We start from the raw sequence: 13,710 nt of genomic DNA, 5'->3' as shown, positions 1-13,710 counted from the left end.
AAAGTGGTGAAGGTATCGATACCGGTATCGAGTCCACCCGCACATATGATAATCGCGTTGCCAATTGGAAAATAGAAAAACATTTTGGCAAAAAACAGCCAAATTAATTTATCGTAGTACAGCAAACGTTTTGTTTAATTTATTTTCCTGCATTTCAGATTTGTTTACAAGCCATTTAATTATATTTTTACTTAATTGCAAAAAATTGGCAAATGCAACCGTGCACTTGTATGTCGATATTAGGTTCTATCGGATTCCGATGTCTTCTATTCAAAACCAACCGACAACCAGGCGCGACGCGAGAACAAAAATTAAAAAAATTTGAAAAATGGTGAGTTTAAGTTTATTTATTGTATTAATGTGTAAACTTTTAATAGCACGGTTTTATTATATGTTCTTATTTCTTGATCGTCGTATTCGAATGAATGTGTGTTGTCCTCGACAAGTATCGATATATCGAGTACATTGGTATTTCTTATAATACTATCGATGAGTAAATCTTAAATTATAAACTAATATTCATATCTTACAAATGTTTTTATTTTAATATTTTTTATACTTTCAGATGCCTCAGGCGATATATTTTGTAAATGGTGGCCGAGGACGCGGGTTTCGTTGTTTGGATCGCAGCTGCAGACTCTTTGGCGCGACTTTTAAACGCGCAAATGCGAAGAAGGTGGAAAGCACGGAATAGCCGAGGATTTACTGTTATTCGAAGCCACTGTAGGCAGACGCACAAGGCACTTTTCTCATACAACGAGTATGGTTCCAATTGCTCAATTTCTTTATTCCGTCAAATATTACCAGCTATATAGAATATTTAGCCATGCCCACATAATTTTACCCAATTAATGAATCAATTTTCTACTTAACTGACTAATGTTTAATACTTGCTTTTATTGGATTTTGCTTAAAAAAAGGTTTTAGCGAAAAAGGTCAAACAAATGAAACGTAAAAAAACGTAAGAGAAAAATCGTTCCAATTGCTCAATTTCTTTATTCCGCTGAATAATGCTGCCTAACTAAAACCCTTAGTTCTGCCCACATAATTTTATGCTATTGATGAATCAATTTCTACTTGATTGACTACTTTTAAGTACTCTCTTTTATTGTTTAGTGTATAAAACAAGCTTTGGCAAAAAAGGTCAACAAAAAAACCGTGGCAACGTAAGTGAGTATGGAATGCGCCGTAAGTGAGTATGAAATGTCACGTCAACCGGAGCTTGGGCGCAGGTATACCCTATTTCGTTGATATATGAAAAAACTGGTTTTCCAATAATTAATATAGAAATGATCTCAGATTGTTTTGTTTTGGACATATTAATGCATATGATGAGGGTCTTGTAGATATATCTCGATCCCGATACCCATTCTTGGTTTCTGTAAGAAGACCACTACCTTCAAAATATCGTTGAAATACCTTTATAACAGAAACTGACTAGTTTTGGCCTTTATTGGTGCATTAGATGACAAACATTTTCTCAATTCTATAACATCCATTTCCCAGGGTATGCAAAATGTTGCTCAATCCGCGCCATGTTGGGGAACAATGCTGCTCGATTTCACGGCACATGAGTCTGGCCCATACAAATTGAATGTTGCCAGCAACATAAGACGTAAGAAAACGTAAGTGAGGATGGAATGTAAGGGAAATTGTTGAGCTGAAAAGGACATTGTGGCGGGGGAAAAATCCCTCCACGAAGAGAGTATTTCACATCAGAAAAGAGCAGGAGGGACCTAAGTTTCCTCTATATACTTTGCGACTGGAACTCATGAAAATTTTAAGTTTGGCGCCTAAAAAAAGCTTTATAGAAAAGCTTTGCCGAGAACCGGCGTCGTTTCCATCATAAATGTATGAAACAAAGAAGATAATTTAGTTGTTGGCTGCTCGCGCGGCGGGGGAAAAAGTGCCGAATCGAAAATGTTGGGGCGGTTAAGGTTAACATTCCTCCGATCTCTAACATTTAACAGGGTCTTGTGTATGGAATTTAACATTGGTTACAGACGCATCGAGGGACTTAATTATATTACTAAAATAAAAATTCTTTTCAGCTTAGGAAATTGACACTAAAATGTACTAAAAGTTGCACCAAAAAAAACAAGATAAATTAATTAATTTCATGGGAACAATATCCAGAGGCAGATTAAGTACGGATTATCAGCTTTGTAACATTTTGACCGTACCCTTTAAAAATTTCTATCATGGAATCGACAAGAGCAGAGCAGCAAATGGCAGCACGATCGCATCCGATAGAAAATTCAATGTGTATTTCGATAGATCGACAGCAGACAGTGTTATAGTATTCAGCTTTTTTCTAGGACGTATTCAAATAAACGAAAAACAAAAAAAATATTTATCTAATTTTTATTTGAATGGCATAATATGATTATATGAATATCAGAATAAATTCTTGCTTAAGTTTCGTTGCCTCCTTGCGATCGCTGGCCGTAGGTGTCAGAAAACTTTTTCTGAATCAGCTCATAGGCATTGTAGATTCTGGGGGTTACAAAATCGAATATCAGTTTGTGGATATTCAAAACATATACTGTAAGACTCACTTCTCGTCCGAAGAGTCCTTTGCAGACTCCGTTTGGTTTGGGAGAAGATCCCCGGGCGAAATCATCGTCGAGTTATCCGGATGACAGAAATAGGCAATGGAATGTCTTCCTCTAGAGCGTATTTGTACCCTCTCAGGTACAATGACACGATGTGGCTGTAAAACAGGGTGAGGATTAGTATGAGTATGCTATTGGATAATGGAAGTGTAGGACAGTACCAAAGCGTGATAACGTTGCTTTGTCCAGATTGATAAGATCTCCCCGCCATTTATGAGAATAGCTCCGGGCAGATGACCCACACGTTCCCATTTTTCGCTTCCAGGTAGTTGCACTTCCAAACCGCCTTCAGAGTCCTGAGTCAGAAGGGTAAACGTGCCATAATCCACATGGGCACCGCAGCGAATGGCCCCCTCGCTCTGACCAGGCTCATCGTCCACTATTGCCGGATAGTAGATCATTCGAAGGGTCGTCATATTGACATCATCCCCGGAAAGCAGCCCCGAGTGCTTGTCAACGAAGTCGCAGGTGGGCATCTCCAGGGCGGAATGCATTGCCCACAGTATGAACTTGGACAAGTTATGGAAATCAAGGGCCAGCTCCGTGATGGTCTTAGCAAACTTTGGCAGTGTCTCAGCCTCCGCTGGGAGTTTGTTGTCGTCCAGTGTGCAAATATTATACGTGTGTCGCAGCTCTGGCGTCTTCCCATCGAAGCGTTCCATTCCGGGACTGACATAGCCGTAGTTTGTGCCATCTTTTCGTTTGTAGCGGTCCCGTACCTCAGCTGGCAGGTCCAAAAAGTGATCGAATTGATCCCAGGCAGCTTTGATCTGAGCGGATTTGAACAGTAATCAAGATGAAGTGTTAAAAATGGGCTAAGAACGAACCTTCTCATCGGGTATGCCATGATTCACCAGTAGAGCGATCCCCTTCTCGGAAAGAGCCTTGTCCAGCTGTTGCCCGACGCGAGTCTTCACAGATTGTTTGTATACTATGGAGCTGTAGCCGCATCTCATGAGTCCATCCGGAAGTGGGGCGCGCTGACCACAATTTGCGAGATCTATGATCGGCACTGCATTGCTCGAGACAAGCGTATCAAGCTTGTCCTCCACTATCTTACTCTTTATCATTCTCAGTAAATATTAGTACACGGAGATAAGCCACACAGTGAGAGTATTAGTCGAGCTGATTCCGGAACAACCGACTTCGATGTGATCAGGGCGCTGTTCTCTGGCCGAGTGACTATGCAGTGCGCCTGCAGTTGCTTCCTTAGCTTTCTCTATGGTGGATTGTATACAATCAGTATATACTGATATACATATCAGTATACTGATAGAGGAGATAGATACACAAAGAAGTGGCAGTCTTAGTCATCTCTATTGATAGTGTTTATCTCCCGATTAGGATTTTCAAATAATATAAATCGTTGTTGTTTTTTTATTGTTTGCAAATAAAATATAAAAAAAAAATAACATTTATTTATAAAATGTGCATGCCAAAGACAGCGAGAGACAGGACCGACCATCCATGGTGTTGTCGGAGGACAGGCAAAAGTTCAGAAAGGAGTTTTGCCATTTGCCATTTGCCTGTTCCCTGTTTTGTCTTTGTCTTTGACTAACAATGCATGCCAAGTCCATTAAGTAATAGCTAAACTACTAAACTATAATATTTGGTTCTACGGAAACACTACATACAATACGAGTACTCGTACGGGTACTCCCAATACATCGAACGCTAAGAAATTGCATTGTGCAATGGCGACTGTTTCGATCAAATATAAAATGAGCCGTTTTCCTCAAACTAACGAAATACTACGAAACAAGCTTACAACAGACTACAGTGTGAATAATATTCATCTTGACCTATGAATCTATAACTAGGAGGGAAGATCGATTCGAAAGTGGAAAGGGGCAAGCGGGAGGTGAGAGGTGAGAGGAAGAGGATAGGCAGAGGGATAGGGACCATAAATGATAAATGTAAATATACAGATTAGAGAAGCTCCTAATCCTAGTCCTACTCCTTTTTCGCCGTCAGCTTGGCCTGGGCAGCCGCCTCCTTCTTGTAGTTGTGCACATAGAACGAGCTGAACATGTAGGTGAAGAGCCCAGCGTTGAAGGTCAGCAGGGCGGCGATCGACTTGGGGAAGTTGCAGTTGGGCTGGAACTGGATCTGCAGCGTGTGCACAAAGATGATCAAGAATTGAACCTGCGAAAGATACGAGTAGATTTATAGATTCAGCCGGAACGTGGTTCCATCACTCTAATAGGCACTCACAATCTGCAGGATGGTGATGTACTTCTTCCACCACAGATACTTCTGCACCTTGGGTCCCATCGCCGACAGCAGGTAGTAGGCGTACATGATGATGTGGATGAAGGAGTTGATGAAGCCCAGGAGAGTGCCATGGCCGCCGGCAAAGTACTTCACTCCAATGAAGGCGCACACGGGCATCAGCGAGTGATGGTAGAGATGCAGGAATGAGATCTGGCGCTGTTTCTTCCTCAGAACAAAGAACACGGTGTCCAGCAGCTCGGTGATCTTGGCAATGTAGTATAGCCACACAGCACCGGCCATCTAAAATTCAAAAATCGATTGTAGATTCTAGGTGTAATTCTCTCTTTTAGAAATAGTTTACCCTCATGGAGATGGGATCCGTGGCATAGGGAACGGGCTGGCATTTGTAGCTGTAGTGTCCGCCCCAGCCGCCCTTATAGCCCTCGTAGAACAGCACCAAACTCAAGAGAACCTGCACGGCGTTGTAGACCAGCAGCGTGTTCTTCAGCTCGAAGGGCTTGCGATCCCGCATATACCGGGGACCGGCATACAGACAGAAGTACAAATAGGCAGCCAGGATCGTGAACAGTGGTCCGGGGGCATTCGAAAGGAACCAGCTCTGTGAAAAGTATCCAAAATTTGGCTATAAATAGGCACTAGTCCGCTCTGAAGGACTCACCTTTGTGCGCAGATCCTCGTGCTCCACAAAGAAGTTGACCATCCGGTCAACAATAGTGTTCGTCTCGTTCAGTCTGACCGACATCTTGCCAACTGTAAGTGAAGAATAAATCATGAAATTATAATCATCCATCCAGTGCCTGGGGGGATAGTAAGTCAAGTGGGTCATGCAGTATAATTAGCACCTGGGGCGACCTTGGGGAGAGCCAATAGAAGATGCTACTAGCCGTAGTTCCTGTTAATTAGCGGTGCACACACAAAACTAATGCTACCCAAGGCAAGGCCTCGCCCACGCTCCAGCAGATCGGAATATACTTAAATACATATACATATGTCTGACATATGTATTTGCTTGATTACGATGATGGCAGTGCGAAATTTCAAATTGATATAATCATGTAATCATCAGGCAACGCGCCGCAAAGTTCTGGAAGCCAATAACCCGACGAATATTGCACTTCTGTTGAACCAGCAGAAAAAAAGGAAATCCGACAAACCCTGCGTTTATGTTCATATTTGATTATTACTGATTCGAATTTCTTTCGAGCTGGAACTGCCGCATCAGCAATTAATTTGGCTTCTTTTGTGCCTCCCAAGATTATGATGTACATTTATTGCTACAGGGCATTTAACGGCAGGCCCCCGGCCAAGGGACGCAATGTGGTTTACGTGCACAGAACTGGTTTTACGGCTGCTACGCTTTAGTTTCGTTAACTTGGCCAAATTGTCGTTCTCCCTCCTCGGCTAGTTTTTGTTCAGGCTGGGGAAATACCCAGCCTCAGCCTTAGTCTCAGACCCATACCCACACCCATGCCCGACTACAGCGGCAGGACAGTGCCCAAGGACGGCCCATTCAGGCACGTATGAATCATTAATTTTATGGCATTGTCTTCAAGGAAGGGAAACCAGTTCTCCAACCTGCGGGATGCAACCAACGGCTGCTGCAATCTCTGTGTGTTAATGGTTATGGTTAGTGGGTCTCTGCTTGATCAGGCCCGCCCAAAGCCAGACCAAGTTCTTTTGCCACTTCCTAGACCTGCCTCTGATATCAATCATTATTTGGCCATAATTGCTTCAACCCCAGGAGCTGCATGGCTTCCCATGGCTGGCATTGCGTTGGATCCGCTTGCTCAATCTCCGATCTTGGCCAGACAGCTGCCCCAGTTTGGTTCTACCCCTGTAGGCCTTTTGGCCTCTAACCTCGCTTCTATGGGAAATCCTACTAAATGGAATGCTCTGCTTCGATTTGATTCTCTATTTGTTATTTATTAATTATGCACCACCTGCCATCACCAACTCCGAATCGCACTCCAAGTGAGCGCAATCGCCTCGAATTACCGTTTTCTGTTCAGTCATCGCTCTTCACCAAAATGCATTCATTCAGTTGGATTTTGCGGTAACGAGAATTTCGACCAAGTTGTGTGCATTATTTTGAGGGCCTCTTGTCAATTGTTGTTGCGGCGAGGCCGAGCAACATTTCTCAGATTTAGGCAAATACTTTTCTTAACCATTAGGGAGAGCCTCCATCTAGTCACTGTATCTATACTAGTCGGCAAACTAAAAAGTCGACTATAAATATGTAACCTAGACCGGATACGTATATAATTCTACATTTAAATGCAAATCGCATCAGCCGGATTATAAACTGGTTTTATTTGCCTCACAGATATTATTATTTAATAAATAATTTAAATACTAAGTAGAAATATCTGTGAGGAGACTGCTCCACTAACCTGTTAATGAAATTTCAACTGCAGAAACCCCACTGGAAGCTCAAATAAAGTATTATCTAAGCACAATATTAGAATATATGTACGATCATCGCTAAAAACTTCCACCGGTTTCCGCAAAATTCGTGATTTATTGGCTGCGAAGAGGCATGAACTTGACTTTGACTTTGGGTTTTGGGGACTTTCATCTGCGAAGTTCTTTTATGACCAGTTAGCAGTCATAAATATCAAGATAATAGTTGTAGAATTCAAGTTTTATCACAAGAGGCCATCACCATCTGCCCTGCCCCAAAACTGCTTCCTCCCCCTGCAGCACTCCATTCGCTTCCCCAACAAAACATGCGAATTCAAATTGCTGTAAAATTTTGCATATTTATTTGTCTATTGATTTTCAAACCGTTCGATCGACGTTCGATGTCCACATGCAAATTAGTTGGGACTTTGTGGCCGAAAAACCCGAAAATCAAATGTCAGAACTGTTGGGTCATTATTATTTGGCAGATTAGTTTTTAGAATTTGATCCTGACTTTCAGAATTCCCACCCATTGGGTTTCTGATGACCTTTGTCTAGTATTTACTCATCTATGCTCTCATTTTGAATATTCTTTGACACAATATGCGAGTATTTCGCAAATGGAGGCGTCTCTGCCAATGTCGGACTCTGTTGGATGCCATTTGCCTTCCAATTAGCGATTGTCAGGGAGGCGAGAGTGCGTGGCAACGGCAGGGTAAATATGAAATGAAATAATGGAATAATGGAAAGACAAATAAATAGAATTCGACTCCCAAATGAGCTTCACAGCCCTGACGTCACATTCCAGTTTATTATGCGATAATCAGCCCGGCTATATGTCGGCCGATAAATTCTAGACACGCGTCGCACTCGCGGCTGTATAAAGAGATTTGCACGTTCTTTTTTCTGTCGTCAAGTTGGCCTACCATTTTTGGTTCGTGGAGCACATGTGGCGTATGCGCAATTTGTGGCTGAATATGTTTCCGATCCCCATCCCAATCCCAATCTGTTTATATTTACAGCCTCTAGAACACTTAGTTCTGGATGGTCGAGAGGTCTCATGGGAAGCCCTGAACGTCAACAGAAATGGCTAGGAATGTTGAGGAGAAACAAAAGACTAAACCTGAACCTGAAGCCGTAGCGGCAAGCAGTCTCTGATCAATCGATGGAATAAAGTTAACGCAACGGCAATAACAACGGCAACGCATTATTGTAAAATCTCTATCAAGGTCGTACGTTTTGAGGAAACAAAACGGAGCAGCCAAAGAGCTGATCTCTTGCATTTTCGAGCAGCTAGAGGAGGCAGCAGCACCATCTCACTTCTGGGCGTGGCTCTGCGATACAATCAAATATTCGGCGCGGAGACTGAGAGGCGTATTATCTCTGCCTATTGACTGACCGCCAAAGAGATTTCTACTTTTATTTTATGCAGATTTGTGGGCTGTTGCCTCGACTATTTTGCATTAGCCTTAGTTTCAGCTCTGCTCTGCTCTGATCTGACCTTGAACTAGTGTTAGTGGTGTGAGTGAGTGTTAGCCGCTGCAGGCTCATAAATTAGCTAATTTAGCCACACAGACAACACCAAGCTGACGGACTAATCGCGACTAACTTCCGCGTGGCGGCTGGCAGCAGAAATACCACCAGGAATGTGACTCGCTCTGGACATTCCTTCAGCCAATTAAACGGAATCTGTAAAGTTTCCACTGCGATATATTTCATAAAAATGTAATTGAGTCAATTATTGTGATTTGAAATATGCCTAATCAGTCGGTCACTATATGAGCGAGTGTGTACTATGTAGGTTGTCTAGGTCTGGATTCCGTATTCTCGTACAACAGCAGATCAATCCGATTGGCAGGTTGTGCTAGGCGTGAAACAGTCACAGCCATTGCCATAGGAACACAGCGCCAATGTTTGTTTTCTGAGTGCTTCATTCAGTTATTGGATTATTTAAATATTAGCAATTTGTCAAACTTTATAAATATGCAATTAGTTGCAAATATGTCTGGGTTCTTACACGAAAAACAGGTTCAAAGTTCGTTGGCTGACGCATATTGCAGTCTGAATAAATTACGAGCAAAGCAACAACTAGTCGATCAAAGCACTCGATTGAAAATAATTCTTATCACTTGCACTTCGATAGCCAATCGCTACAATCACTTTCAGCTGTGATCCATTAGAGGGGCGGGGAAATTCGATACGTGGGGGAAACTACTGCCTTTAATTGACAAATATCTTGTGACAATCAACGCTTACATTTTCTCTAGAATCACTAGAACTATTAATAATGTTAATATTTGTTTGTTTGTTTATTTGTGGCTTTAATGTCGTTGCACTTGCTTTTTGCAAAAAATCATTTGTTCCCTCCCAAGGGTGCACAGATTGAACCAGTCATGCATATTCAATATATGTGCCTACGGGTATATAGAATATTCGTACTCGTATTCAAATCTACCCATGTACGACATCTGACCTCCAATATTTGCAATTGTCATCACATCACCTTACCGAAACATCATCATCGTCCACATAGCCATCGCCTTGTTCTGCCTCTCGATTTGTTTACCTTGCCATTATTATCAAATCTCTTTTTCTATGGCCAAACTTTGAGGGTGATGCTGGCTGCTTACTGCAAGCTGCTGTCTGGTTGGGCAAATAAGTCACTCTAAAACCCACTCGGCCGGAGGAAGCATTGAGAAACCCCGCAAGCAGGTGGGAATTAGATGGGTTTCTGCTTTAATTGTTGGTGTGACCGACGACGCATGTGACCCCAATTGGATTCATAATATTAAAATGTAATTTGCCATGTCAAAAAAAAAAAAAATTGTCACCCAAGAGGCAATAAACATCGCCCGCGTTTTTCTTTTACCGCGGACGCCGAAGTGCGAACGGATGTGCAGCAGTAACCATTTGTGTACCCAGATCTCCCACCTGTACCAGAGCTGGGTGTGATATGAAGATAATTTTGCTTGACTAACTATCTCTCCGGTCTCTCCGGAGTGTCACTCAGAGTCACCGCTGGGCTGGCAGTTTTGTTTGTGCCAAGAAAACAACAATAAAATCGTAAATCAACAAATTGTGCGCATGCGTGAACGTCAGCGCTGCCTCTGACGAAGGGCAAGTCCAACCAAATTATAACCAAAATATTTCTCTAAAGAATTGGTAACTTGATAACTGTCTCGTCTATGGGAAGTGTGATATGTGTATCAGTGTGCCAATGTTATATACCAGACTTCCGCTCTATTCTTATCACATCACAACTTCTCTCAAAGTATAAACGTCAATGAACAGCTCAAGTTTTTTGGGGGTTTTTCAGGCATTGTACGAGTTTTGTTTGTGTATCTCTTCGTTTAGCACATCTTCTGATTTCTGTTTGGGCCGCAATTGCCACGAAAAGTGTAACGCAAAATTCAGGGCTAAGGGAGATCGACGATGACATAACACATAATGCCCCGTGAAATTGGGCAGTTTTCTTTAACGCGTATACTGCGTGTGGTATGCGGTGTGCGGTAATGCAACAGCATCCGCAGTGGCAGTCGCAGACACAACCTGACGCGATATTGGCCTGCTGCTGATGCATTTTATCTTCATCTGCTTCATCTACTATAACGTACAGAATTGATCAATCGTTGTGCGATTTACATATGAGCCCCACATTAGTGATGTGATTGACTTGGCTGGCTGGCTGGCTGGCTGGCTGTCTGGCTAGCTGGCTGTCTTGCCGGGATGCCACTGGCTGTTTCTGTGGCTGGGGCAGCATCTTCATGGCGCAGCGGAGTATTACAGCTCGTTTTGTAAGCCCGTTTTTTCCTCCGTCTCTCATTTTTTTTTTTTTGAGGGCTGGCTGGCTTTGCCTGTTGGCCATCGTCATGTTATTTATTTATACAATATTTAGTCTGTATTTTTCTTTTGAATTCGTCCGTTCCCGGGTGTTTTGGTTCGCTTTTCGTTTCGCAATGACCCCAAAAATGTCTCAAATTGTTAACAGGTTGCTGGTCAAAACATGTGGCCAGGCCAGGAATTTGTTTATAACCCAAACGTGTGTGCATAATTTAGCATAAAATCTAGACACAATTCGCCATTGTTCGGGATGAGTATTATTCGGTTCTTAAGCACTTGCCTTTCGGTTACGAAATATTGAATGGAATAAACTTCACTTTCCGCCACAACGCGCAAGAACAAACACTAAACTGAGGAATTCTTTCTGTTATCCTTCGAGACAATATTTCACACTCGATTCCAGGCGATCAGCGCGACGCTGCTGGGCACAGAACACAGAGAATAGAGCACAGAACAGAGCACAACACGAGGCGGCAGATCTCGGCCAGCTTTACGATTTCCCAGCGAACACTTGGCTGCTTTGCTGTTGAGGCGCCGTTTTCAGACTAAGCGATATCCGGGCCCTACAAGCCGTCTTCTATGCGCCGCAGACACAGATACACGGACACGAAACCGACCAAAAGCCAACACCAACAACAAACAGCCAACAACACCAACACCAACACCAACGACAGAGACGACGGCGACAACGATTCGGATTCAGACTTCGATTCGAATGTGGATTCGGATGGGACCCGATCTCAGCCGATTGCTAGCTCCGATCCGACCCAAGCTTGCGCGCGCCATGTTCCATCAGATTTTAGTTGCTTCGAAGCGGAGCGGGAGCGGTGGCTGGGCACTGATTCTCAGCCATTGCATGTTTTTGAGGGCCTGTTCTAGGATCTGCGATAAGAACATCAACCGTCAGGTTAATTGTCGCTAAAATCGATAAACACAATGCATTCCAAATCAATAATTATAATAATAAAACAAGCGCCTCTTCCTATAATAAAACTATTTTTATATCCAAAGTGGATTGTGCAGTTGGCCAAACCAAATCGTTAAAATGTATCCACTAGATTTATCTGTGGGCCTGGCTGGGTCTGGGAGCCGGAGCCCGTGCGAGATTGTGCCTTATGATTGTGCAATTAAATGGCCCCAAGCTGCCCGAAGCCAGCGTCTGTGGGGCTGACGAGAAAAGAGCAGTGGCAGCCAGGTTTCCACTGGCCACTTGATGCACATTTTAGCCGCGTCATTCCGCACACTCGTAGTAGTAGCAGTCACTAGTGGAAACTGCATTGTCTGCTTTAGTGCGAGTACCCACATGGTAGTAGGCCATGGTGAATGAACAGTAGCTTGAAATGGCTTGGCAGACCCCAAAAGCAACGCACCCGTCCCAGCCCCAATGACTGCCTGACATTTGCCACCAGGTCCCCCCATTTGGGCCCACTGCTAATTGCTCAATCGGAATAAAGAAGACAAAGGAGTGAAAACCTCACAGATTTAAGCCTCATTTAGCTGTGAAGCTCCACGCCCACGCCACTGTGGTACTGCAGCTCATAAAATCATAAAGTTGTATCAATTCATTCACAGATTTTGGGTTTCGGATACGACGGATTCGACGGAGCTTCATTTAAGCTTCCGCAATTCCGAAGGCCAAAGGCCCGCCGCTTTGGCATGCCCGACGCGTGCCCGTATCTTATTTGGGGGGTGTTGTGCTAGCGGCTCATTTCAATTGCTAAATATTTTTGGCAATTTGAGGAAGATTCTACGCAGCGTTTGTTACGTTAACGATACCCGGACTGAACCCATTTCAAGGCGTGCCAAAACGTTATCAAAGCCAGTCATCGCCAAGAATCGAAATACCTATTTCCATACGCATTTTCGGGCCCAATCAGTTTATCAATCAGTTTATTGTTTCACCATCGATTTCCGTACATGTTCAATACGAATTTTCACTTTGTGTCGAATTCAATCGCGTTCAAAGTCAATGTCGGCGCTGGCCTATGGCGGAAACAAAAGACTTCGGACACAAACTCGCCACAATGCCCCCCAGCATCGTGTTTTATTATAGATACAGATGCGGCTCATTTAACGACTTATTCGATTAGAGTTGATTTGTTTTATTATATTTTCAAAGCATCTTTACATGGAAAACTACAGCACCACGAAATGCAAATAAAAAAGCATACAGACAGCCACTTTTTGGATATGATTGGGGGGAATAGGAATATCTTTTTGTTGTGTTTGGTACCATTATACGCTTTTAATGTTTTTGAACTTGACAAGATATCCAAATTTGCATGATAATGATTGGATGATAGACTCTGAAAGAATAAATGCTGTCTGCTGCCCCATTAGAGTATTGAGCAAAAACATTCTGTGCGCTCTTTTTTCTGCACTCTACTCTTGATTTGGTAATTTCGGTTGGACTTTTTGTACCACTCGCCTGTGTACATTAAAACTCAATTAGTGCGTAACAGTTGGAGAACATTGGGGAAAAACGCAGCCACCAATTGTTGGCAAGTTGGTAAGTATTGTACGGAGAGTATATGAGTATATGAGAAGTACGAGTCCGAGGTGAACTGAGGCTGATTGGAAATCAATGAACCAACGAACTGGACACACAGCGGATGCTGGC

The 13,710-nt window shown here is 43.0% G+C and overlaps 2 protein-coding genes across 2 annotated transcripts; both read right to left on the bottom strand.

The window, feature by feature from the left end:
- Nucleotides 1-2,347: 2,347 nt before the first annotated feature.
- Nucleotides 2,348-3,802, bottom strand: LOC108157541 (UPF0676 protein C1494.01). The gene is made up of 4 exons (XM_017289643.2): nt 3,443-3,802; nt 2,777-3,385; nt 2,559-2,713; nt 2,348-2,496 (listed from the first exon to the last, which is right to left on the bottom strand). Exons 1-4 carry the CDS (start codon nt 3,683-3,685, stop codon nt 2,415-2,417), a joined length of 1,089 nt encoding a protein of 362 aa, XP_017145132.1. The 5' UTR covers nt 3,686-3,802; the 3' UTR covers nt 2,348-2,414.
- Nucleotides 3,803-3,974: 172 nt separating this feature from the next.
- On the bottom strand, nt 3,975-11,628 carry LOC108157695 (elongation of very long chain fatty acids protein AAEL008004). Its single transcript, XM_017289865.2, has 5 exons — nt 11,371-11,628; nt 5,509-5,600; nt 5,191-5,448; nt 4,830-5,129; nt 3,975-4,760 (listed from the first exon to the last, which is right to left on the bottom strand). The coding sequence occupies exons 2-5, from the start codon at nt 5,590-5,592 to the stop codon at nt 4,569-4,571; spliced, it is 834 nt and encodes a 277-aa protein (XP_017145354.1). The 5' UTR covers nt 5,593-5,600; nt 11,371-11,628; the 3' UTR covers nt 3,975-4,568.
- Nucleotides 11,629-13,710: the final 2,082 nt, after the last annotated feature.

The sequence above is a fragment of the Drosophila miranda genome, chromosome 2 (assembly GCF_003369915.1).
Source record: "Drosophila miranda strain MSH22 chromosome 2, D.miranda_PacBio2.1, whole genome shotgun sequence".
NCBI classification, from domain to species: domain Eukaryota; kingdom Metazoa; phylum Arthropoda; class Insecta; order Diptera; family Drosophilidae; genus Drosophila; species Drosophila miranda.
The sequence above is the reverse complement of the archived record's forward strand: the minus strand, read 5'-3'. Positions and strand labels throughout refer to the sequence as shown.